The sequence below is a fragment of the Rana temporaria genome, chromosome 6 (genome assembly GCF_905171775.1).
Source record: "Rana temporaria chromosome 6, aRanTem1.1, whole genome shotgun sequence".
In the NCBI taxonomy this organism is placed as follows: domain Eukaryota; kingdom Metazoa; phylum Chordata; class Amphibia; order Anura; family Ranidae; genus Rana; species Rana temporaria.
In genome coordinates, this window is record NC_053494.1 from 20229882 (window position 1) to 20254297 (window position 24416).

Here is a 24416-nt window from a genome sequence, read left to right on the forward strand (position 1 = left end):
CCGGCTCTGCTATCCGCTCTGCCTTCCGGATAGACAGCGTGGTACAACTCGTGGTGACGTCAGCATGCCGCTCCTCCCTACGCCGTTTCGTCACAACAATGAGTTCTTCTTTTTTTTTTTTTGCATTTAGGTCTACAAGACATTGAAACAGCAATAAAATAAATGTAATTCCTGCATTACTAGTAACAAACTATACAGTGAAACCTTGGATTGCAAGTAACGCGGTTAACGAGCGTTTTTCGCAATATAATTTTTTTTTTTTTTTATTTAAATCCTGACTCGGTTTGCGAGTGTTGTCTCGCATAACGAGCAGGATTCAAGCCTCTCGGTTTGCAGTACCGCATTTAGCCAGAAGTGTGGGAGCGCCGGAGCCGTTCGGAAATACTCTGAAACACTTGGAAATAATAGGATTTTTTTTGTACTCACCGTAAAATCCTTTTCTCTGAGTCCATGGACGGACACAGCTCCTTAAATCTAAGTGGGTTATGTTCCCTGTTTACAGGAGAGGACTAGGCAGAAACATGTTAGACAATTAAATACATGTAACATTAACAGAGTTGAACAGCCCCGCCCAGGGGGCGGTCCCTCCAGACATAACCCTCCTCACTGCAGCATGCAGCCTCAGATCGTAACAAGCAGTACAAACCTAAAAAGGAGGGGTGGGAGCTGTATCCATCCATGGACTCCAGAGAAAAGGATTTTACGGTGAGTACAAAAAAATTCTATTTTCTCTTATCGTCCATGGATGGACACAGCTCCTTAAATCTTGACAAGTGGGACGTCCCCAAGCAGTGTCAAAAACGAGGGGTGGGAAATACATCAGTAAAATAAAATAAAATTTCTCCTCAGGGCACTTGGCCCAAAGGGAGCCATACGTCCTTCTCCTCGCTAGGCAGAACGAAACTGAGGCTGCATGCTACAGTGAGGAGGGTTATGTCTGGAGGGACCGCCCCCTGGGTAGGGCTGTTCAACTCTGATAATGTAACATGTATTTAATTATCTAACATGTTTCTGCCTAGTCCTCCCCTGTAAACAGGGAACATAACCCACTTGTTTAAAGAGCTGTGTCCGTCCATGGAGGATAAGAGAAACTCAGTTTCCGAGTTCAACCAAGCTGTCCCTGAGTATTTCCGAGGCTCTCCAGTGCCCCTCCCACCTCTGGCCACATGCGGAATTGCATGCCATAGAAGTCAATGCGGAAAAAAAATTTTTTGTTACCATTGACTTCTATGGGCAAACTCGCTTTGATATGCGAGTGCTTTGGATTACGAGCATTCTCCTGGAACGGATTATACTCGTAATCCGAGGTTCCACTGTACAAAGAAAATATGGAAACTGTGACAAATACATCACAGCTTCTGCTGACACTGATTGTGTTGTCACAATGAAAATAGAGTTAGAGTGTTACTAAACCCAGGAGTCTGCATTCACTATATCTGATCTCCCACAGTACACAGAACATGTAATGCAATTATTTTAGTACAGTAAGACCTTGGATTGCGAGTAACACGGTTTCCGAGCGCTTCGCAATATGAGCTGTTTTTTTTTTTTTTTTTTAATCCTGACTCTGTTTGCTAGCGAGAATTCAAGCCTCTGGGGTGTGTAGTACTGGATTTGGCCAGAGGTGCTCGGAGACACTCGGAGCTGAGTGTCTCAGAGTGGTCTCCAAGCTTCTCTGAGTGTTTTCCAAGTGTCTCTGGCACCCCCCCATCTCTGGCCGCATGCGTTACTGCATAGACAAGCAGTTATCAGTTATCAATTATCTGAGTTTTCATTGATTCCTATGGGGAAACTCGCTTTGATATGCGAGTGCTTTGGATTACAAGCATTCTTCTAGAACGAATTATGCGCGTAATCCAAGGTATTACTGAGATATTATTGCATTGACATTGTTAAAGGCACAGTCCACCTTTTTTGGAGAAAAAATATAAAACAACACGTGCACCCACGTTGATAAGGGGGAAAAAAGTGTATTTGTGTTTTTTGTTTTTTTTTTCATTTAGACCTGCAGCATATTGCAACAACAATAGAATACATGTAATTCCTGCACTACCAGTAACAAAACCTTACAAAGAAAATGTGGATACTGGGACAAATAAATCAAAGCTGCTGCTAACAGCGATTGTGTTCCCACAATGAAAATAGCAATAAACATAATAAATGGTGCTGTGCTGCCGCCCTACTACAATCATAATCTATAATAAGTAAATAGCATTCAAATGGTACAAATAAATAATCCTGTGCAACCGCTCAAAAGAAAATTGCTAAATAAATAATAAGCAAATGCTTAAAGTGAATCACAATGCGCCAGTATGTTGAATAATGAGCCCACATCGATGTCCTTATATAAACAGTCGGTGTATTTTCAAAACTTCATAATAACTTTCGTTTATAAAGAACAGAAATCTAGTGTGCTGACATTAGCTTCAAACTTACATGACTGATGATCCCAACACCAGTGTAAAACCATAAACTGTACTTTGCCACCTCAGTGCTCACAGTACTCTCGCCCGAATTGTGTCTCACATAAAACCCAAGACCCGTGACGTAACACGTAGGGCGGAGCGGTGGTAGAGAACCGGAAGTGACGTATTAGGAACCCCCGAGCGGTATTCCTTCATGTGTTTCTAAGAGCTGTTTTTGTAAAACCCAAAACCTGTGATGTAACACATAGGGCGGAGCGGTGGTAGACAAGGCCTGGAAGTGACGTATCATGAAGCCCGAACTTTATTCCTTCTTTTATTTCTACGAGCTGTTTGATTGTATTTTAATGTGTTATTTTATTAATAAATTGGGCCCGTATTTGAGAAATACTACAGCAGGGGTGGCAAACACAAGGCCCGCGGGCCGAATCCGGCCCGCTGGACCTTGTAATGTGGCCCACACAGTAGCCTACTCATTTTGGCAGGTTGGGATCCCAGTCCCTTAGTCCCGCGAGCGGCGCGGCAAATTAGTGCATGCGCGGCCTGTCAGTTTGAGCACAGGCATCTTCCCCTTACTGTGCCGCTCTGACTCTGCCTCCGTCTCCGCCCCCACCTCCACGCCGTGTCTCCACCCATCTCGGCTTAGGCTACCACTCTGGCCTCCGCCCTGTCTCCGCCTCCACTGCCGCCTCTGCTCTGTCTCCACCCATGTCGGCTTACAATGCTGCTCTTGTCTCCGCCCACTGGCGTAGTGTGGGGGGGCCGTGGCACCGGGCGCAAGCATCCAGTGCCAGTATCACTCCTTCCTATGGACCGTGTCACTCGCTACGCTCCAGCCGCCATGTTGCGGCTCAGGGATTGGCAGCGGCTGCCCGATGATTGGACGAACGGGTGTCATGTGCGGTGGCAGGGGCCATCATCTTCTCCTCCTCCACGCCGGACAGGATTTCCCCTTGATGTGGCAGCCAGTCTGTGACTGGTGCAGCGGCGCCTGCTCTACCCCACAGCGCAGCATATGTGGTGAAATTACATCTCCAGGGATCTTCCATTCTGACCAAGTGAACTGTGGTACGTGACAGTGACACAGATGCACAGTACAGTCACACAGTGTACACTACTACACACATACACAGAGCATCACCAACTCCCCCAATGTTCCTCCTGCCCCCACTTATTCTCAATGTTCCCCCTAATTATCCCCAATGTTCCTCCTGTCCCCCCAATGTCCCTTCTGTCCCCCCAATGTCCCTTCTGTCCCCCCAATGTTCCTCCTGCCACCCCACTTATCTGCAATGTCCCTCCTGTCCCCCCAATGCTCCTCCTGTCCCCCCACTTATATCCAATGTCCCTCCTGTCCCCCCAATTATCCCCAATGTTCCTCATGTCCCTCCTGTCCCCCAATGTTCCTCCTGCCACCCCACTTATCCGCAATGTCTCTCCTGTCCCCCAATGCTCCTCCTGTCCCCCCACTTATATCCAAAGTCCCTCCTGTCCCCCCAAAAAAGGAACTATAGCCCAATACAAAGGGAGGAAGCCACCTATACAGGGAGGTACCAGAGCTGGGCCAGGTAGGAAGGTAGGAGAGAGTACAGATGTGAGGAATTTTTAGGCGCAATCCTGACCCCTGCACTAAATACGTAGCGCAATCCTGACCCATGCACTGTATTTGTATTTGTGTATTTGTAGCGCACCCGGCCCTTTGAGGGTAACCATACTGCTGATGCGCCCCCCGATGAATTTGAGTTTGCCACCCCTGTACTACAGTATTGGAGGCCTCTCTATGTTCTCTCTTTTGAATTCATGAGTGACACAGCACGGCCGCATGAATAGACCCACACCCTTTGTTCCCGGAGTATATACTGGAGAATACAGTGCAGGGGGAGGAGCTGAAGGAGACCCAACATGAGCAGAGGAATCACTGGAGGCACCGGAAGGGGGAAGACACACTGAGCAGCATGGAGGAGGGGGAATCGACTGACACTAATAGCAGGTGAGTGCCAGTGTCCCTGATCCTATCCCTCCACTACCATCACCCCTCTGCCTCATCCCACCATGCCAGTCTGATCCCACCATCCCTCTCCTCTGCCTCTGATCCCACCATGCCTCTATTGATGATCCCCCCCCCCCATCCCTCTGATGATGATCCCAATATCCCTCTGATGATGTTCCCAATATCCCTCTGATGATGTTCCCAATATCCCTCTGATGATGATCCCACTATCCCTCTGCCTTGGATCCCACCATCCCTCTGCCTCTGATCCCACCATCCCTCTCCTCTTCCTCTGATCCCACCATGCCTCTGATGATGATCCCAATATCCCTCTGATGATGATCACACCATCCCTCTCATGATGATCCCACAATGCCTCTGCCTCTGATCCCACCATCCCTCTCCTCTGCCTCTGATCCCACCATCCCCCTCCTCTGATCCCACCATCCCTTTCTTCTGCCTCCGATCCCATCATCCCTCGTGATGCATCGCGGAATCGAATCGTGGACAAGATAATTGTAATCGAATTGTGAGACCAGTGAATATGAGCACCCCTAATATTGGTATGCAAACACTGACTTTCTACAGGCCAAAGATGTAACATGCCCCCCCCCCCCCCCCATAAATCATAATGCAGGGCCAGTGCTGCATCAGCATTGTATTGGATGTAGTTGGTGAAGTCTAAGCTCCAGTGGTAAAGGCCTTTAATTTGCACTGAAGCAGAATGCATTCATTATGAAGGAAACATAATTACTAATTTATCTGTTTTTCACGCAATACTGATTTCAAGTGTAATAAAGTTTCAAACGCCCCCACCCAGATTGTTCGGTTTATTAAAGCATTTAATTCTCGTTTTTTATCTAGCGTGTGAAGACGAGTATAGCAATGAACTATCGGGAGGACAGGGCTATACCGGTACATACTGGTTTGGCAGGTCACCCGGCTCCGCTGATCACAATTAAATATTGTTCTCATAGTCTGTCCTTCTTGCTTTAATTGTTAGCGTTTTCACTTACTGCCCTGCTGACAAAGTCGCTCTACCAGTCCTTTAAAGCGGTATTAAACCCAAAACGTATCATACTGCAGCTTACCAGTCATTAGATGTGGTGGCTGCATTAGTTTTCTTTCTTTGGCTTTTTTCCCCCCTCTGTTTTCACCTGGTGATCTGGCCAGTAACACACCTCCTGTATCAGCGAGACAGAAGCCTGGAGGAATAAGCACAGGCGGCACAGCAGACAGCACCATTGTCAGTCTGGGGGAGGGGGAGTGTTAAAGGGGTTGTAAAGGTACAATTTTTTTTCCCTAAATATCTTCCTTTACCTTAGTGAAGTCCTCCTTCACTTACCTCATCCTTCCATTTTGCTTTTAAATGTTCTTATTTCTTCTGAGAAATCCTCACTTCCTGTTCTTCTGTCTGTAACTCCACACAGTAATGCAAGGCTTTCTCCCTGGTGTGGAGTGTCGTGTTTGCTCCCTCCCTTGGACTACAGGAGAGCCTCTGACCTCCTGTCCCCCCTCTGCAGCCTCTGACCTCCTGTTCCCCCTCCACAGCATCTGACCTCCTGCCCCCCCTGCAGCCTCTGACCTTCTGCCCCCCCTCTGCAGCCTCTGACCTCCTGTCCCCCCTCTCTGCAGCCTATGACCTGTCCCCTCCCCACAGCATCTGACCTCCTGTCCCCCTGCAGCCTCTGACCTCCTTTTCCCCCTCCACAGCATCTGACCTCCTGCAGCCTCTGACCTCCTGTCCCCCCCTCTGCAGCCTATGACATGTCCCCTCCCCACAGCCTCTGACCTCCTGCCCCCCCCTCTGCAGCCTCTGACCTTATGTCCCCCCCTCTGCAGCCTATGACATGTCCCCTCCCCACAGCCTCTGACCTCCTGCCCCCCCCCTCTGCAGCCTCTGACCTCTTGTCCCCCCCTCTGCAGCCTATGACCTGTCCCCTCCCCACAGCCTCTGAACTCCTGTTCCCCCTCTGCAGCCTCTGACCTCCTGTTCCCCCCTTCACAGGATCTGACCTCCTGCCCCCCCTGCAGCCTCTGACCTCCTGTCCCCCCCTCTGCAGCCTATGACCTGTCCCCTCCCCACAGCCTCTGACCTCCTGCCCCCCTGCATCCTCTGAGCTCCTGTGCCCCCTCTGCAGCCTATGACCTGTCCCCTCCCCACAGCCTCTGACCTCCTGTCCCCCCCTCTGCAGCCTATGACCTGGCCAGTCTGAGGAGGGGGGGGGTGTCAATACAATATTGTAAGGGGGCACTGATCTAAAGGTTCCCCCCTTATATCAGTAAACCCCCTTACCTTAGTGTTCACTTTCTGCGTTAGGTGGTCTCTGGTCACCAGAGTCCTCCCCACATTCCCAGAGTTTCCCTTTACATCATAGTCTGCAGGATTCAACCTTACAGTGCAAGGGGGCACTCTGATGTAAAGGGAAATGCAGTGGACTCTGATATAAGTGTGGTCTCTGGTCACCCGTGCCCACCTTTATATTAGAGTTCGACCCCTTTCACATTGAGACGCTTTGCAGGTGCTATAACACTAAAGATAGCGCCCTGAAAGAGCCGCTCCTGCCCATTGAAATAAATAGGCATCGCAGCTATACTGCCGGCAAAGCGCATGATGTTATGATGTTGGGCTGGTATAATGCTATGGGGCTGGTATGAAATAATTTCCAGGGCTGTTTTTTTTTCCCAGTCCGGCCCTGGCTGGGCCATTCCAAAACTTTAATCTTCTAGTGAAGCCATTCCTTGATTTGGATGTATGCTTTGGGTCGTTGTCATGCTGAAAGATGACGTTCCTCTTCATATGCCTGAAGTTTTTTGTTGCCAATATTGACGGGTATTTGGAACCATTCATAATTCCTTCTACCTTGACTAAGGTCCCTGTTCCAGCTGAAGAAAAACAGCCCCAAAGTACAATGCTGCCACCACCATGCTTCACTGTGGGTATGGTGTTCTTTTGGTGATGTGCAGTGTTGTTTTTGTGCCAAACATAGCTTTTGAAATTATAGGCAAAAAGTTCAACCTTGGTTTTGTTATATCCTCTGTGTTGTGAGAGACACAAGACTCTGGTCTGGAACAATGGATGTTTATTTCAGGTCATCTGTACACTGCAACATGCATCTCAGGACAGTTCATCTTATCAGCTCCTTTACATGTGGTCTCTCTAAGATGGCTACTATGCCCCTTGACTCCTGTCATCACTCCTGGGTGGAGCCAGCCTTAAAGTGCCAGTAGATGCGGAACCCAAAAAATTCCCTGCCAGGAGCCTAACGCCCTGGGGGATCAGAGCTGGGCCCTCTTCGGAGGGCCACTTGACGATACACCCGTCACAGTTTTTTTGTGTTTCACTCTTTATGTGTGTGCACATTTTTTCCTGCACCGGGTGAAGTTTTTGGGTTGTGTTATGCACGCCACAGGCTTTTCAATTGAGCCTTTCATCTGATCAATATATGCTTATTGGAAAAAAAAAATCAATTTAATTTGCGTACTGTGTTCCACAACTGCGCAATTGTCAGTAAAAGTAACGCAAAAAAACAAAACAGCCTGCTCATTGCAAAAAACGCACCGTCCGGAGCTGCAGTGGTTAAAAAACATACGTTTCAAACGCAGGAAAATGACACCTATTGGCAAAAGTTCTGAGTTTTTTTAAACTTTATTTCAGATGGAAACATTGCTACCGAGCTTCTAAATCTCTGGTCTGGACTTTCCTCCTCCGTGTCAGTAATCAGGACTCGTATACTCATATACTGGGGGAGGCGTGGTGGAGAGGAGGCCCCGCCCATTCCCATGATCCCTCTCTCTGTGTTCCTGGTGATTTGCATACAGATCTCTCATCTTCTATAGAGATTTATGGGTCTGATGAACATGATAGTTGATATTCTTGTCTCTCTTCATATTCTCTAGCTTGGTGTATATGATGGAAGTGATATGGAAGATTATAAATGATATAAAATATAATGAGGGGGTGGGCTCTCCATCAGGTGACCAGGACAGGTCTCTCGGTGGGGAGTTCTCTCACCCCCTTTATCAGGTATACTCTGGTTTCTCTTCAGAACGCAAAAATCTTTCGCCTTTTACTAAAGATTTCCGTGGAGAGGAACAATTATGAGTTTTCGACAATTTTTTGAGTCCTGGTCACTGACCAGGCTAATTATACTGGTGAAAAATAGAAAAGGATTACATTTAGAGAAAGAAGGAAATGGTGAGGAAACCATTAAAATGAGCACAAAAATCGTTTTACAGAATTTAAAATTTATTATCGCTATTTAGATATACTTTTTTATAACATTGTAGACCAATCTACATTCATGTTTCCTTCTTTCTATTAAATTATTCCTTTTCTATTTTTCACCAGTATAATTAGCCTGGTCAGTGACCAGGCCTCAAAAAATTGTCGAAAACTCATAGTTGTTCCTCTCCACGGAAATCTTTAGTAAAAGGCAATATTTAAGTTTATTTTGCAAAGCAAATATACAAAAATCAAATACTTTTGACAGGGTACATTCTCTGTACTGCGACGCAGCGCATAAATACACTACATATCAATACAGTTGCAAGCATTCAATTAAATTACATTCATTCAACCCATTCTGCGGTATGATGCCTGATGTGTTGCGCAGAGTTGTTTAACCCCGAAACATCACATCGTGCATGACGCCGCATTACCCTGAAAACAGTAGTTCAAAAAAGCGTGTCAAGAAATGTCAATGTCAGGGGGAAGGGGAAATCTTCAGACGTCCTCTTCCTCCTTAAAGTCCAACAAGGTATAGTCTCTCAGCAGACTGAGGGTCAGTCTGCGACAGTCCTCAATGGACATCCTCTGCCGGTGGTGTACGCGGCGGTTCCTGGCGTACCATAAAGCGTCTTTAAAGCAACACAGCACCCGCCAGGCACTGTCAATGTCCTCCTGTGAATGAGTTCCACAGAAGAGTCCGTTTAACACACCAAAGTGTGTAATAGCAGTCTGTGGTACAAAGTCTTTAAGTTCAGGTTCCAAGGCCGTCAACAGGCCCTGTGCAAAGGGGCACTCCCAGAAAACATGATAAGATGTTTCCTCCTGGATGATGCAAAAGGGGCAGTGCGTGTATCTGCCCAGGTGTCTGGCATGCAAGAATGTCCTGAGTAGCAATCCCCCTTGGATTGCCATCCATGCCTGATCTTTGTGCCTGTTGATGAGTCTCTTTGAAGAAACATTCCTCCAAACCACTTTGCAAGTGGCTGAAGGGAGGCCTGGAATTGACTCCAAGATGTCCGATGCTCTGATCAACTTGTAGATAGTTTTTTGCTTCCACAAGTCGGGCTTAACTCTATGCAGTCCCAGCTCCTTGATGAACTTGAAAGTGTCCAAGTAATACCATGGAGCATCCCAGTTGTAGGGGATGGAACTGTCCCATTTGTCCCATCCAAGAGACTTCCAAAGAGGAAGGAGGAAAAAACGGGACATGGAGTTACCGCCCACTGGGGGTCAGACAAGGCTGCCCTCTCTCACCTCTGCTTTTTGTTTGCTGTATAGAGCTATTCGCCCAAAGCATCAGACGGAACCCAGAGATCAGAGGGATTACCGCACCAGGACCGGAAAGACGGGAGGTCAAGTGCTCGCTCTACATGGATGACGTGACGGTGTTCTGTGCCGACCAGCGCTCCATCGACACACTCGTCCAGACGTGCGAGGACTTCGGCCAAGCTTCGGGGGCAAAGGTCAACTGCGGGAAGTCGGAAGTCATGATCTTCGGAAAGTGGTTCCTGCCTTCTTCTGCACCCATACCGTTCAGCCTCAAAGCGGATTTCATCAAAATTCTTGGAGTCTGGTTTGGAGCGGAGGGCGCAGCCCTGAAGTCCTGGGAGGAAAGACTGGCTAAGATGAGACAGAAGTTTGGACTTTGGAGCAACAGAGTACTTACCATCGAAGGGAAAACACTGGTACTCCGCAGCGAGATTCTCCCTGTGTTGCAGTACCTCGCCCAGGCCTGGCCCCCCCGGGACAACACCTGCAAGGCCATCACCAGGGCGGTGTTTCACTTCATCTGGGGCTCCAAAATGGACAGAGTAAAGCGGACTGTTATGTTCAAGGAACCTCTCAAGGGCGGTAAGGGCGTGCCTGACATCGCCACATTACTGAGGGTGTTCTTTGCCTGTAACTGCATCCGCAGGACTTTGGTTGACAGAACTGTGGACTCTGGCGGTAACATGTCCCGTTTTTTCCTCCTGCCTCTTTGGAAGTCTCTTGGATGGGACAGTTTAGTCCCCTACAACTGGGACACTCCATGGTATTACTTGGATACTTTCAAGTTCATCAAGGAGCTGGGGCTGCATGGAGTTAAGCCCGACTTGTGGAAGCCAAAAACTATCTACAAGTTGATTAGAGCATCGGACATCTTTGAGACTATTCCAGGCCTCCCTTCAGCCACTTGCAAAGTGGTCTGGAGGAATGTTTCTTCAAAGAGACTCACCAACAGGCACAAAGATCTGGCATGGATGGCAATCCAAGGGGGATTGCCACTCAGGACATTCTTGCATGCCAGAAACCTGTGCAGATACAGGCACTGCCCATTTTGTATCATCCAGGAGGAAACATCTTATCATGTTTTCCGGGAGTGCCCCTTTGCACGGGGCCTGTTGAGGGCCTTGGAACCTGAACTTAAAGACTTTGTAAAAGAGAAGAAAAAGAGCGGAGGGCGCACCGACCTCGTGTGATACTGATAAAAAATATTTATTTAAATGATAAAATCAATGGTTATACTCACACATTAGGACCTATCATCTTAGGTTTACCTGCCCACTTGTGGGCGTGTGGCTATGTGCATTTATGAGTGTGTATGTATATTTAGTCCCACAATCACCACGGCAAGGGAGCACTGCAGACCACGTCAGCTCTGAGGAAAGGGGTACGCCCCCGAAACGCGTCAGCTTTTACTTCTACTGATTGGTCCAAATGATCACTCATGTTCCACTGACGACGCTGGATACCTGCTGTATTTATTTTTAAAGCCTGTTTTTAACTCCTAATGTGTGAGTATAACCATTGATTTTATCATTTAAATAAATATTTTTTATCAGTATCACACGAGGTCGGTGCGCCCTCCGCTCTTTTTCTTCTCTTTTATAGTTTTATGAATACCAACGATTCTGAGGAGGGCTGCAAGACTCTAGATGATTACTTTTAATCGAACTGCACCACTGCATAGCATTTCCTTCTAAAATATCAGAGCGCAGGAGACTTGTTCTTGTATATTTCTTAAAGACTTTGTACCACAGACTGCTATTACACACTTTGGTGTGTTAAACGGGATCTTCTGTGGAACCCATTCACAGGAGGACATTGACAGTGCCTGGCGGGTGCCGTGTTGCTTTAAGGACGCTTTATGGTACGCCAGAAAGCGCCTCGTCCACCAGCGGCTGAGTATGTCCATCGAGGACTGTCGCAGACTGATCTTTAGTCTGCTGAGAGACTATACCTTGATGGACTTTGAGGAAGAGGACGTCTGAAGATTTCCCCTTCCCCCCTCCCCCACCTGTTTATACTGACATTGACATTTCTTAACACGTTTTTTTTAAGTAGTTTTCAGGGTAATGTGGCGTCATGCATGATGTGATGTTTCGGGGTTTCATAACTCTGCACAACACATCAGGCATCATACCGCAGGATGGATTAATGTAATTTAACTGTATGCTTGGAACTGTATTGTTATGTAGTGTATTTATGCGCTGCGTCGCAGTACCAAGCAGAATGTACCCTGTTGAAAGTATTTGATTTTTGTATATTTGCTTTGCAAAATAAACTTAAATATTGCCTTTCATCTGATCATAACACATTGTCACACTTTGCTTTGGGAGACTTCAGATGTGTTTTTGCAGAATTTAGCCGGGCTTGGATGTTTTTCTTCGTATGAAAGAGCTTCCGTCTTGCCACTCTACCTCATAGCCCAGACATATGAATACGGGAGATTATTGTCACGCATACCACACAGACAGTACTTGCCAGATATTCCTGCAGCTCCTTTAATGTTGCTGTAGGTCTCTTGGCAGCCTCCCTGACCATTTTTCTTCCTATATTTTCATCAATTTTAGAGGGACGTCCAGTTCTTGGTGATGTCACTTTTGTGCCATATTTTCTCCACTTTATGAATACAGTCTTCACTATGTGCCATGGTATATCTAATGCTTTTGCTGTGGGATTGCGACTAATAAAATGTCAGGCTAGACCTACTAGAACAGCTGAACTGTATTTGCGGTTAATCAGAGGCACTTTAAATGATGGCAGGTGTGTACTGACTCCTATTTGACATGAGTTTGAATGTGATCACTTAATTCTGAATACAGCTACATCCCCAGTTATAAGAGGGTGTGCACACATATGCAACCACATTCCTTTACTTTTTACTCCCCCCACCTCAACATGTTTACCAATAGTTTATTTGTGTACATTTTTCAATAAAGCGTATCATAGGAGTACTACACTGTATGTTCCCACCTCTCTTTTTTAAGAATATCTTTCCTCACCCGCTACCCATGCTGAACCCCCTACTCATTCATTGTGGCTATCTAAAAGTAGCTAACATTTGAAGCTACATCAACATGTACCAATGCCACCCTATTCCTGTCTGTATGTTAACCACTTCCTGCACGCACTATAGCAGAAATATGGCTACCCACGTCATCAGCTGTGTCCAATGACAGCTGATCACAAATGTAAACGCAAGCTGGTTATCTTTTTTTTTTTTTTCAAAGAAGAGAGCCGACAACCAGCTATTGTTAAAGTGACATCGGCGCTGATAATCAGTGCAGTCCCAACAGTACCCACCAGTGCTGTCAATCAGTGCAGCCTCATCAGCGCACATCAATGAAGGAGAAAATTATGTTTGCCAAATTTTTAGGGCTGTGCAAATTAACTTTTAATTAATCGATTAATCTTTAATTTTTTTTGATCGATTAAAATTCTTTTGATTGGTACTCACCTCTCCGCTGGCTTCTGGACCTTCAGGGAGTTCCGTCTGAGATCCAGCAACGTCACGGACACCAGCGGGGCTTGCCGTGTCCATCTGAAGGGCTCCTTTGCTGTGCCTTCATATCTGCATGCCAGCGGGACCTTACCATCGGCCACACGCAAGAACGGTTACACTTCCCTCTATCAACCTGGGATTCTACAACCATCCACTGGGAGTTGTGAACGTTCCCTTCACGGGACATCTACATGCCGACGGACTGATGTTAACCTCTCCTCATCTGGATTCAGCAGTGGTATCGTTGTACACATTTTTATACCAGTATCATACTTGGTTACATGTTTTTATGACTGCTTTTGCTACCGTTTGGTATTACTCGCACCATTTTTACAGTTTATGTAGCTGCATCGATTTTATCTCCAGTGCAATATTTATTTGGTTACCTACTTGAAGACTATAAAAGTTTTAATGCTATTCCCATCGAGCGCTGCCTTTGTGTGTTTTTTGTATCCTGCTATCCATTTTCCAGTGGTTGGCAGCTGCACTGGGAATCAGCCTGCAAGGAGATCAGCTAAAAGTAGTTGGATCCGTATGTGCGTTATAATTAATCGAAATTAGTCGATTAATCGATAAAAAAAAAAAAAAGATTAATCGAACAGAACAATTTAGATCAGTAACAGCCCTAACATTTTTATAACAAACGCGTTTCTTTTTCAAAATTTTTGGTATTTTTTAGTTTGTTTAGCCAAAAAACTAAAGAAAAAAAACCCAGTGGTGAATAAATACCACCAAAAGAAAGCACCATTTGTGTGAAAAAACAATGATAAAAATGTCTTTACGGGTACAGTGTGGCATGACCCCGCAATTATCGAATTGTGACAGTGCTGAAAGTTGAAAATTGGCCTGGGCAGGAAGGGCGTAAAAGTGCCCAGAAGGCAAGTGGTTAAAATTACAAATACATATTTTTTATTTAAGCAACACTGAGCTGGTAGGTAGGATTATTTTATTGCAGAAGACACATTGCATGTCTTTGCTACAATAAAAAGCTTGTCTGCTCATTTATTTTTAACAAGGGGACATTTCAGGGGAGCAGCAGAAAGGAAGAGGACAGAGATTGGGAAAGGCAGCCTGTAAAGGTGCTCAGGGTGTATTCACATGTTGTATATTCAATAAAGTATTGTGTGTTTTTGCTAAATTTACAGTACTATGTGTCACCATTCATTTTCAATGATACCCCAATACAAACACATGCATAAATCATCAGTGCGTTGCAGTGCACTGCAATGAAAAAGTGCAGGTGCTATATAGGACTGCCTTAAGGCAATGCATGTAAATGCACCCCCTTGTGAGATCTTTATCTTGTGGGTGTGATAAACAAATGCTGGCCTTACACCAAGTTATTTTTGTTCAGCCTGCAGGCTAAAGGAAATAAAAACTAAGATTTCTCAATCCATGTTTTATAGGATATAGAGAATGCAATGTGATCCATGAATCGGTCATGCATGGATGTATGCTCCAGAATGCGCTTGGAGATCCAACCAGACCCATGCACCACTCATCTGAAGTTTTCCTAGACAGACATCTCTGCATCCCGTTCAGGTGAAGATGATCCTTCACTTGGGTGTATGGAACGGTACAACCATTGAAATAAGGACGTAAACCCCACTGGTTTCCCACATCTATTATAACAACAACGACAGACAACACATTTAGTGCAGTTATTGCAGCTACAACCAGTGTATGTCAGTTTCACAGCCAGCTCAGCAGCGAGTTTAATTAACCGTACAAAGAAAACAATCTACAGTATATTACAGACTTATCTTTCAACATTTTAAATTTCAGCAGTGCTAAGACATTACAGGAAGGATGTCCTGGGTATTCACAGGTCAGGCAGGCCAGGGATAGGGAAAGAGCTTGCAAACTGCTCCACCTCCTCCTTCAGAGCATTGATCTTCTCCCGATGTTTACCATCTCCGTCCAGTTGGTCTTTGAACTCTTTAAGGGTTGCTTTGGGGCTCATGTCATTCTGGATCTCCAGTGTGATCAAGATGCCTAGGACATAAGATCAAAGATGGCAATAGATTCTAAAAGTTTAGGACCCTCTGGATTCAATACTTTGTATCACTAACACAGAACAAACACGACGATAAGAACATATATTTCTCAAAAGAGAAAAGTTTACTTTAAACAGGAAACAATAAGCCATTTTCGAGGTAGGTTTTTTCTGACTATGCAAATGCGGATTATAGGTTATTCAAATAATGCAGATTTTCATGTAATAATTACATCTATACTCTAGATGGCAGTCACAATACAGAGCACTGATCTGCCTGTCACTCCTATGCATGATTTTTACCTATAGTTAAAGTGGTTGTACACCCTGTACAACCACTTTTACCTACCAGGTAAGCCTAGATTAAGGATTACCTGTAGGTGCTTGAAATATCTCCTAAACCTCCACGGTTTAGGATATATTTACAATAATGAAGGGCGCCGATGTAGACAATGGCGCAGGCGCACTTTAGAAGCTGCGATCGTGACGTTTTTACAGGTGGTCATGTCGTGACTGGCGGCTCCTTCACGCATGCGTGGGAGTGACGTCATCGCGGCTCCGGCCAATCACATCGCCGGAGCTGCGATACCCAGAAGTAAAATGAGAGAGCGATGTCGGCCGGTGGAGCAGTGCATGAGGACAGCTGCGGGGGCTTCGATCTGAGGCGAGTATTACATAATGAGCTATGCATACTAGCTCATAATTTTTATTTTATTTTGAAAAGTGGGTTTATAACCACTTTAAGCCTATAATAAAGCTTACCTATAGGTACTGTAAATACCTCCTAAATGTGCACAGTTTAGGAGCCATTTACTGTACGTGCAGCCGATGACATCACCGGTGCATGCACTCTGAAGGAACGGCATACCCAGAGTCCTATGCCGTACATGGTGGCTCTCTCTTACGCATGCACGGGAGTGACGTCATCATACAGCCGGAGTCCACAAACCCGGAAGGAAGATGGGGCGAGGATGTAAGTGACAGTGCGCCAATGGAGGGCTTCGTTTAAAGGTAACTTTCAAATAATGTGCTAGCATGTGATGCATACTAGCACATTATATTGCCTTTCAGGGTTTAAATAAAAAAACGTTTGCTTTATTGCAAACAGAGTACAAGCTGATTGGCTAAGGAAACTGACTTTTAAACTAGTACTTTTGATAGAGATTTTGCTTACCACACTTCCACAATTTACAGCATATGAATTCTGCCCTATAAAAAGGCCATTCTTATTGGAATGTGATAATTTCTGCAAGGCCTACAGCTCACCCTGATGAATAAACTGTGCGACTTTCTTGAAGTCTCCTTCCCTAAACCCCCGAGAGGTCAGGGCGGGGGTCCCAAGGCGCAAACCACTGGGGCGAAGGGCGCTCTTGTCACCTGTAACAGAAGAGCATCAGAAAAGTTTTATTGAGGTCTAATAAAGATGCTTTGATAGACGGCAGACAGCACACACCTACCAGGACAGGTGTTCTTGTTGCACGCTATTGCACAAGCTTCAAGGACCTTTTCTGCTCTCCCTCCATCCGTGTTCTTATTGCGCAGGTCGACCAGAATAAGATGATTATCAGAACCACCTGTAAAGTGATAGGAAAGACTAATGAGAGAACATATCCACCATCCATCTATCCCATTCCCAGTACTGACCACCAATTTCACTAACATACAGGTAGCAAATCGTATTCATCACCTCGCTCTGTAGAGCGGTTCTAAAGACAGAAGTTTTGTTTTACCCTAATGCATTAAAGGCGATGTCCACCTTCTACAAAAAAAATTGTAAATGCGCAGGTAAAAAAAACGTGCATTATTTTTTTTTACTCTGCCGCCAGTAAGGCATTGCACCTTGGATCCTGCAGACACTAGTTGAATGAAAAAAAATTGCATGTGTGTACCCAGCTTAACTCATGTCATCAACCAAAAAATGATTCTTTAGCGAATGTAATTCAAATATGTTGTATAGGAAAAGAACTTAAAGCCAAGTTCCACCCAAAAAATGAAACTTCCGCTTTTTGGAATCCGGTCCCCCCCCCTCCAGCGTCACATTTGGCAACTTTCAGAGGGAGGAGGGAGCAGATACCTGTGTGGTATTTGCTCCCACTTCTGGGCATAGATCACTGCGGTGACCTACGACACGTCCGGTGCCTACTCTGTCCCACGCTGTCTTCTGGGAGACACACAGAAGACAGCCGGGAACAGTGAGGATGCGCAGCACAACTCGCGTATGCGCAGTAGGGAACCAGGAAGTGATTCCCTTACCAAAGATGTCGGCGGCAGCACCCGAGAGCCGACGGATAGATCGGCTTCGGCTGTCGACATTGCGGGCGCCCTGGACAGGTAAGTGTCCATATATTAAAAGTCAGCAGCTGCAGTATTTGTAGCTGCTGACTTTCAATATTTTTTTTTTTTTAGGTCGGAACTCCACTTCAAGCAGCGGTGGAGTTGTATGAGATACGAAGAGAGGAAATGGATAGCCGCACTCCAATAACCAAAAAGGTTGTCTTTTTATTCAAACGAACAGCAAATGCATCACTTCACAAGGTCACAGCAAAGGAACAGGGGAACAGCCGATGCGTTTCGCACTAAGCTAGTGCTTAATCATGGCTAGTGTGCAAACTGGACTGTTTAACCTATATATAGGAAATAGAGGTGAGCATGTGACTCCCATCACCAAATGGCCGGGAGGAATCCGTAATTAGGAGACTCCCCCCCCCCCACATCCGATGGGAGAGCGGTGGAGTTGTAGTTCTTTAGAAGCGTAATGCAGGTGGGCTTTACAGACAAGTAAAGAACAAGATAACCATAAATCCAATGTTTGACACAAAGTGGCCCATTTAAAAGGAGAAATACTCCTTTTGTAACATGTTACACCCATATTCAGGGTAGAACACGCAACATGTTACAAATGCATTGGCCTCCACGCTCCCCTCAATCACTTGTTTTGACAGCAAGTGGGGATCTTCTCCCCCACCCCCCGCTTGCTGTCACAATAAAAAAAAATAAAAAAAATACCCCGGCTGTTTGCAGCTCCTCCTGCGTCCTGTAAATGGGAAAATTACAAGTACCAACACCTTGTAGTTCACAATGAACTATCAGGGCGCTGCTGATCACTCTTAGTAGTTCTTTGAGCTTGCAGTCAGAGTACCACTGCCTGCATCAGGAGGTATGTGCACACAGCCACACAGGCAGTGTGCAGGGCCATGACATTACACCCACGATCCGATTGTGGGTGCAATGCTTTACAGGTCTCAAAAAAAAAAAAAATTACCTGCAAAAAAAGTGAACGTCTCCTTTAGGAAGAGTATAGCTGTAAAAGCTAAATTTCAGTCTTACCTTCGGTCTTGCAGCTGTGCAGACTCCTCTCCTGTACTGTATTGCTTACTCTGATTTCACTGCACACTGCAAGCTTCTCACAATGTGCATTAGAAGCTGCAGCAAGTCAGATAGAGCCCACCTCATTTCCTGGCTGGAGAATTTCTAGCGTTATCCAGCCCTTTTACTCCCCAACCTTTCTGTCCCTGGCCTGCCCATTTCATTCACTGAATTTCAGACATGGGCAGAATGCTGGGATATAATGGCTGTTTTTTTTTTTTTGGTGCAGATACGATACTGATATTTCTGCCACCTCTCAGGCTGATAGCAGATATGATGTGCCGATATTCTGTAAATTACATTTTATTTTTACACTTTTACTGCTGTCACAAGGAATGTAAACATCCCTTGTGATAGTAATAGGCAGCAACAGGTACTCTTTATGGAGGGATCGGTGATCTCTATCCTGAGAAGACAACACACTGCAGCCTTATCCTGAGAAGATAACAGACCACAGCTATATTCTGATAAGACAACAGACTTCAGCCATATGCCTTACCAGTGACAACGTGGTAGCCCAGTTCCTCCATCGTAGCAGACAGCGCCTGGCAGTTAGAGATGACTTGTGCCTGGTACATTTTGAACTCTGGGCTCATAGCTTGCTTCAGTGTTACAGCAACACCTGTAAGGAAGTAGCACAACATGGAGTAAGTCTAGTTCTAACCTGCTCATAGCATAATAAACTTCAGCACCCGGCCCTGCTTTACCTGCTATAGCATGATTATGTGGTCCCCCCTGCAGACCTGGGAACACCGCCTGGTTTATCAGACTCTCATAGTTATAAAGAACCTCTCTTCCAGTCTTTGGATCCACACTGCGCACTCCTGTAACATAAAAGAGATATTATATGTGTGTATAGCAAGCTAGATAAACAGACACTAAACACCAACACTCAAATTAGATTATCTTTCTGCTAAAGCCATCTGGTTAGATACTCACAAGCCTGACTAGAATGCAAGATATATGTTAAAGCGTGGAAATCACTGGGGGTTATTTACGAAAGACAAATCCACTTTGCACTACAAGTGCAAAACTACAAGTGCAAAGTGCACTTGAAATTGCACTGAAAGTACACTTGGATGTGCAGTCGCTGTAGATCTGAAATGAGGGGGAAACTCTGCTGATTTTATTATCCAAATCATGTGCAAGCTAAAATGCTGTTATTTTTATTTTCCTTGCATGCCCCCCTCGGATCTACAGCGACTGCACTTCCAAGTGCACTTTAGGTGCAATTTCAAGTGCACTTGTAGTGCAAAGTGGATTTGCCTTTAGTAAACAACCCCCCACTGTCTGCATGTTACAGCCCATTCATAAAATGCAGCCCTCAGTGTCCCAGAGTTCTCTCTGTGTAACCCAGCAGAGAAGACTATGACAGGTCACAGGCTTCTCTCCCTTCTGTGCTTCCACAAGAAAAGAATATAAAAATATTGTGCTATATAAAGCAGGGATGCACACCCTCCAGCATTGGATAAATATCAGAAGGCCATGCTTGAGCAATGTGTGCCAGAGCACAGGAGCACAACTGTCACTCTATATAAGGAAGTGCCTGAAAAAAAAAGGACATTAATGGCAGGATCACCAGGGAATATTTTAAGATTTAAAAACACGGAAGATTTCAATAACACTTTAAAGCTTTATTGAGATTTAAGGGACTAGGCTTAGCTCTACTCGAAAAAAAACAGTTGAAGTGAAATGCCCCTGTGGCAAAACAAGCACATTGTCCTCCAACTCACCTTTCCGATAAAAGATCATGCCGGCTCGGCAGCCACGTAGCGTTTTATGCGTTGTGGTGGTCACCACATCACAGTGTTCAAAAGGAGATGGGACAACGCCGGCCGCCACCAACCCACTAATATGAGCCATGTCAGCCATAAGGACTGCGTTATTTTCATTGGCTATGGTCCGCATCCGTGCATAGTCCAAATTACGGGAGTAGCAGCTGACACCTGGAGAGAGAGCGCAAAAGCGAGAAGAACCACAAGGTCATTGATAGTGAAACAAAGCGATTACATAAAAATAAGCGCTAAAAAAGGAATTACACAGAGCAGTTTAAAATTGAATTGCACATAGAACCGATTAATTCTGTGTTGGGTGGGTTTTAGTATGTGACCCCTCTCTGTATATAGATCACACGGGATTAAAAACAAGAATCCATCTCTTTAAAGGGGTTGTAAAGGTTAGTTTTTTATTTTCTAAATAGGTTCCTTTAAGCTTGTGCATTGTTGGTTCACTTACCTTTTCTATCGATTTCCCTTCAAAATGTTTTTTTTTCTTTGTCTGAATTTCTCACTTCCTGTTCAGTAAGCTGTTCTAAATGACTTTCCACCACTCGGATGACGGTGGAAAGCTTACTGAGGAGAAACAGGAAGTGAGAAATTCAAACAAAGAAAAAAAATAAAAAATTAGAAGGGAAATCGAAGGAAAGGGTAAGTGAACCAACAATGCACTAGCTTAAAGGAACCAATTTAGAAAATAAAAGACGAACCTTTACAACCCCTTTAAATATAAAGGGCTCATGTAAGCTGCAATGCCACTCCTCACCTACAGATGACACTGCAGATGAAACCTGATAATGTAGCTCCTGGTCCCAGTAAAATATGGGGGGCATTGAGGGAAAAAAGTCAGAGAAGTCAAGCCCTTAATCATGTTAAAAAAAAAAAGAAGAATCAGGAGGTACACAGTAGAGGTTTTTCTCATGAACAGAGGTAATTAGATGCTTCTACCGCTCTAAGGCTGCATTCACACCTGAGCGTTGGTCGTTTTTTTCGGCGTTTTGTCGCGCGTATTCATGCTTATTTGCGCGTTTGCATACAGCGTTGTTCCGACGTTTTTGTACTTCGACGTTTTTTATTTTAGCCAATAGGAAAAATTATCATCTTTTCATCACTTGTTGCTGTGTTGGTAGATTTTTTAATCTTCTGCCTGGGTGAAAAGTTCTATTGATTAAAGCGACAAAACGCCCGTAGCAAACGCTCGTTGTCGCGCAAGTCGCTTGAATCGAGCGTTTCCATTACTTTCTATGGGAAATTAAAACGCTCAAATACACCCAAACCGCCCGATACGCGCGACAAAAAAGGGTCCGGAACTTGTTTGAGCTACAGGCATTGGGCGTGAAGATGTGAACCATCTCCATAGAGAATAATGTTATTTTTCCACTCTAGCGTCTTTGAGCGTTGCGCTTCAGGCGACAAAATGCCTAGGTGTGAATGCAGCCTTAGGCCAGGCTTATAACCTAGTGTTTAGGAGCAGAAAAAAAAAATATGTTGTAGACTTTTTGGGAGCGATTTTCCAGCAGAAAAAAAAAAAATGCTAAACGCTCCTTAAAAGGGGTTGTAAACGTTTTTTATTTTCTAAATAGGTTCCTTTAAGCTAGTGCATTGTTGGTTCATTTACCTTTTCCTTCCATTTCCCTTCTAAATGTTTTTTTTTCTTTGTCTGAATTTCTCACTTCCTGTTCCTCCTCAGTAAGCTTGCCCCCATCATCCGAGCCATTCTGGCTGGGGGTTAGTCAGCCTGCTCGCCCCCCCTCCCTTGGGACTACATACCTGCGGGGAGACGCTATGTTCTGGCTGGGGGGGGGTTAGTCAGCGTGCTCGCCCCTCCCTTGGGACTACATCCCTGCGGGGAGACGCTGTATTCACAGCGTCTCCCTGCAGGGATGTAGTCCCAAGGGAGAGGGCGAGCACGCTGACTAACCCCCCCCCCCCCCAGCCAGAAGGGCTCGGATGATGGTGGCAAGCTTACTGAGGAGGAACAGGAAGTGAGAAATTCAGACAAAGAAAAATAACATTTAGAAGGGAAATCGAAGGAAAAAAGTAGGTGAACCAACAATGCACTAGCTTAAAGGAACCCATTCAGAAAATAAAAAAACAAACCTTTACAACCCCTTTAATGTTTCTAAAATGCTCCTAACAGCTCTTCCCCCCCCTTTTCTTCATGTACTGTAAACGCGCCAATAAAATGCTACTGCTCCTAAAATCTACTACAAGCCGGCACAAAAATGCCATTATAAAGCATTTTCCATCCAGTGTTTCTTTCTAGTGTTTTTTGAGTTTATAAAATACGATAGTGTGCATGGAGCCCAAGACAGATTACAGGGGTTATCTGGGACATGTGCATAGCGTACATTTTTATAAATAGATTACTAAGTGAGGGGGAAGCCCACCCTACAAGAGATACTGGAATAAAAAAATATTTTTTTGTAAAATGGGGAAGGGTTAAACCCTCTAAGGCAAATTTACCCTTTAGGCACTTCCATTGGACAAAACAGGAAGCAAAGGTGAAATTTCTTCAACAAAGACAGCAATTAAAGAGTTACTAAACCCAGGACTCTGCATTCACTATATCTGGTCCCCCACAGTACACAGAATATGGAAATGCAATTATTTTAGTAAATATAAAACTGCTAAATATCTTTTTTTTTTACCCATCAAATGTACATGGGAGTCTTGTGACATATCAGTGTCTGGTTAAAGTTTGCAGGAGAAGTTTTCATTCTCCCCTGGTTGTCCTATGAGGCTGCAGGACCCCTGACCCTCTGTCTGGACAGTGCTGCTTAGCCCTGTCCTGATCACAAGCACTCTTCAAAGAAAAAAAAAGAAAACAAAACACACCTCTCTAGCAATACACACCAAACTGAGCATTGTGCAGCTTGGCCTCAAGGCTCTGTTCTAGCAGATAGATTGGGAACAGTGGAAGAAGGGGAGGATCAGAGAAGGCAGGATCCAACAGCCTTTTTGCACAATGTAGAGAATGAACCCCTTAGGTTCCATAGCGAGTATAACAAGCATGCTTTAATTCATATTCAGACTGATTTCATCGTTGTGGGTTTAGTAACACTTATAAAGCTGGCAAAGGTTTTTAACCTTCATCAGCTAATAGTTTTGGTTGGAGTTGACCTTTCACAGTTAAGAATAGATGTCAGGTTCCATTTAAACTAACAACTTACCTGCTATGATTAGTTTTGGATGAAATAGGCGTGCATTTTCCGCCAGCCTGTCATAATCGATGTAGCCGGTGTCTGGATTTACCTGATATAAATAGAATAGATTAACAAGATATAAGAGCTGCCACTACATGGTCTACGGTGCTGCTGTTGATATCTACCTGCTTATTAAAACAAACAGTGTATAGAAATGAATCCAAAACACGCATGCTCAGAAGCAATGCTAAACCATAACACAACATTAGCAGATGTTGCCCAAAGGGTGGCACTAAAGAGCTGAAAAAACTCAGTTTCGCGTTTGTTGGGCGACAATTCTTTGCCGTTTGTTCCTGGCCAACGCCCTTCGGACAAAAGGCCTACGCTTTGTCCACAGAAAATACGATCGTGTGTATGAGGCTTAAGACTACAATGGCTAAAACTTTGTTCATTCCGAACAGTGTGCGAAAATGTCAGAAAATTATTTAGGTTTCTATTGTCATCTGTGTCCCGACTTCCCAGTGAATCCAGGACCTAAAACAGGAAAGGGGGGGGGGGGGGGTGGCTGTGATTGCAAGCAGAATCTTTGATTCCTCCCTGAATGCTGACCATTCAATGGACAAAATTCTGACACTTCAGGGTAGTGTTGGAACTTACCACATACAGTGGGGAAAACATTTGATCCCTTACAAATAAATGAAGGGTCTATAAATCTGTTATCATA

At 45.0% G+C, this 24416-nt stretch overlaps 1 protein-coding gene and 2 non-coding genes across 3 annotated transcripts in view; 1 reads left to right on the top strand and 2 right to left on the bottom strand.

Annotated features, from left to right (window-relative positions):
* The first annotated feature begins 8442 nt into the window (after positions 1-8442).
* On the top strand, positions 8443-8558 carry LOC120944553. The gene has a single exon (XR_005750416.1). It is a non-coding gene; the product is annotated as a U5 spliceosomal RNA (small nuclear RNA).
* A 213-nt stretch (positions 8559-8771) lies between these two features.
* LOC120944559 lies at positions 8772-8882 on the bottom strand. Its single transcript, XR_005750421.1, has one exon. It is a non-coding gene; the product is annotated as a U5 spliceosomal RNA (small nuclear RNA).
* A 6183-nt stretch (positions 8883-15065) lies between these two features.
* The window catches only part of SHMT1 (serine hydroxymethyltransferase 1), a 28599-nt gene continuing 19248 nt past the window's right edge, over positions 15066-24416 (bottom strand). The window contains exons 7-13 of the mRNA XM_040356418.1: positions 23720-23801; positions 20505-20717; positions 19479-19595; positions 19271-19393; positions 16863-16979; positions 16672-16782; positions 15066-15404 (exon numbers count right to left, since the gene is read on the bottom strand). Coding sequence (XP_040212352.1) covers positions 15232-15404; positions 16672-16782; positions 16863-16979; positions 19271-19393; positions 19479-19595; positions 20505-20717; positions 23720-23801 — 936 coding nt within the window. The 3' untranslated portion in view covers positions 15066-15231. The remainder of the gene's footprint in view (positions 15405-16671; positions 16783-16862; positions 16980-19270; positions 19394-19478; positions 19596-20504; positions 20718-23719; positions 23802-24416) is intronic.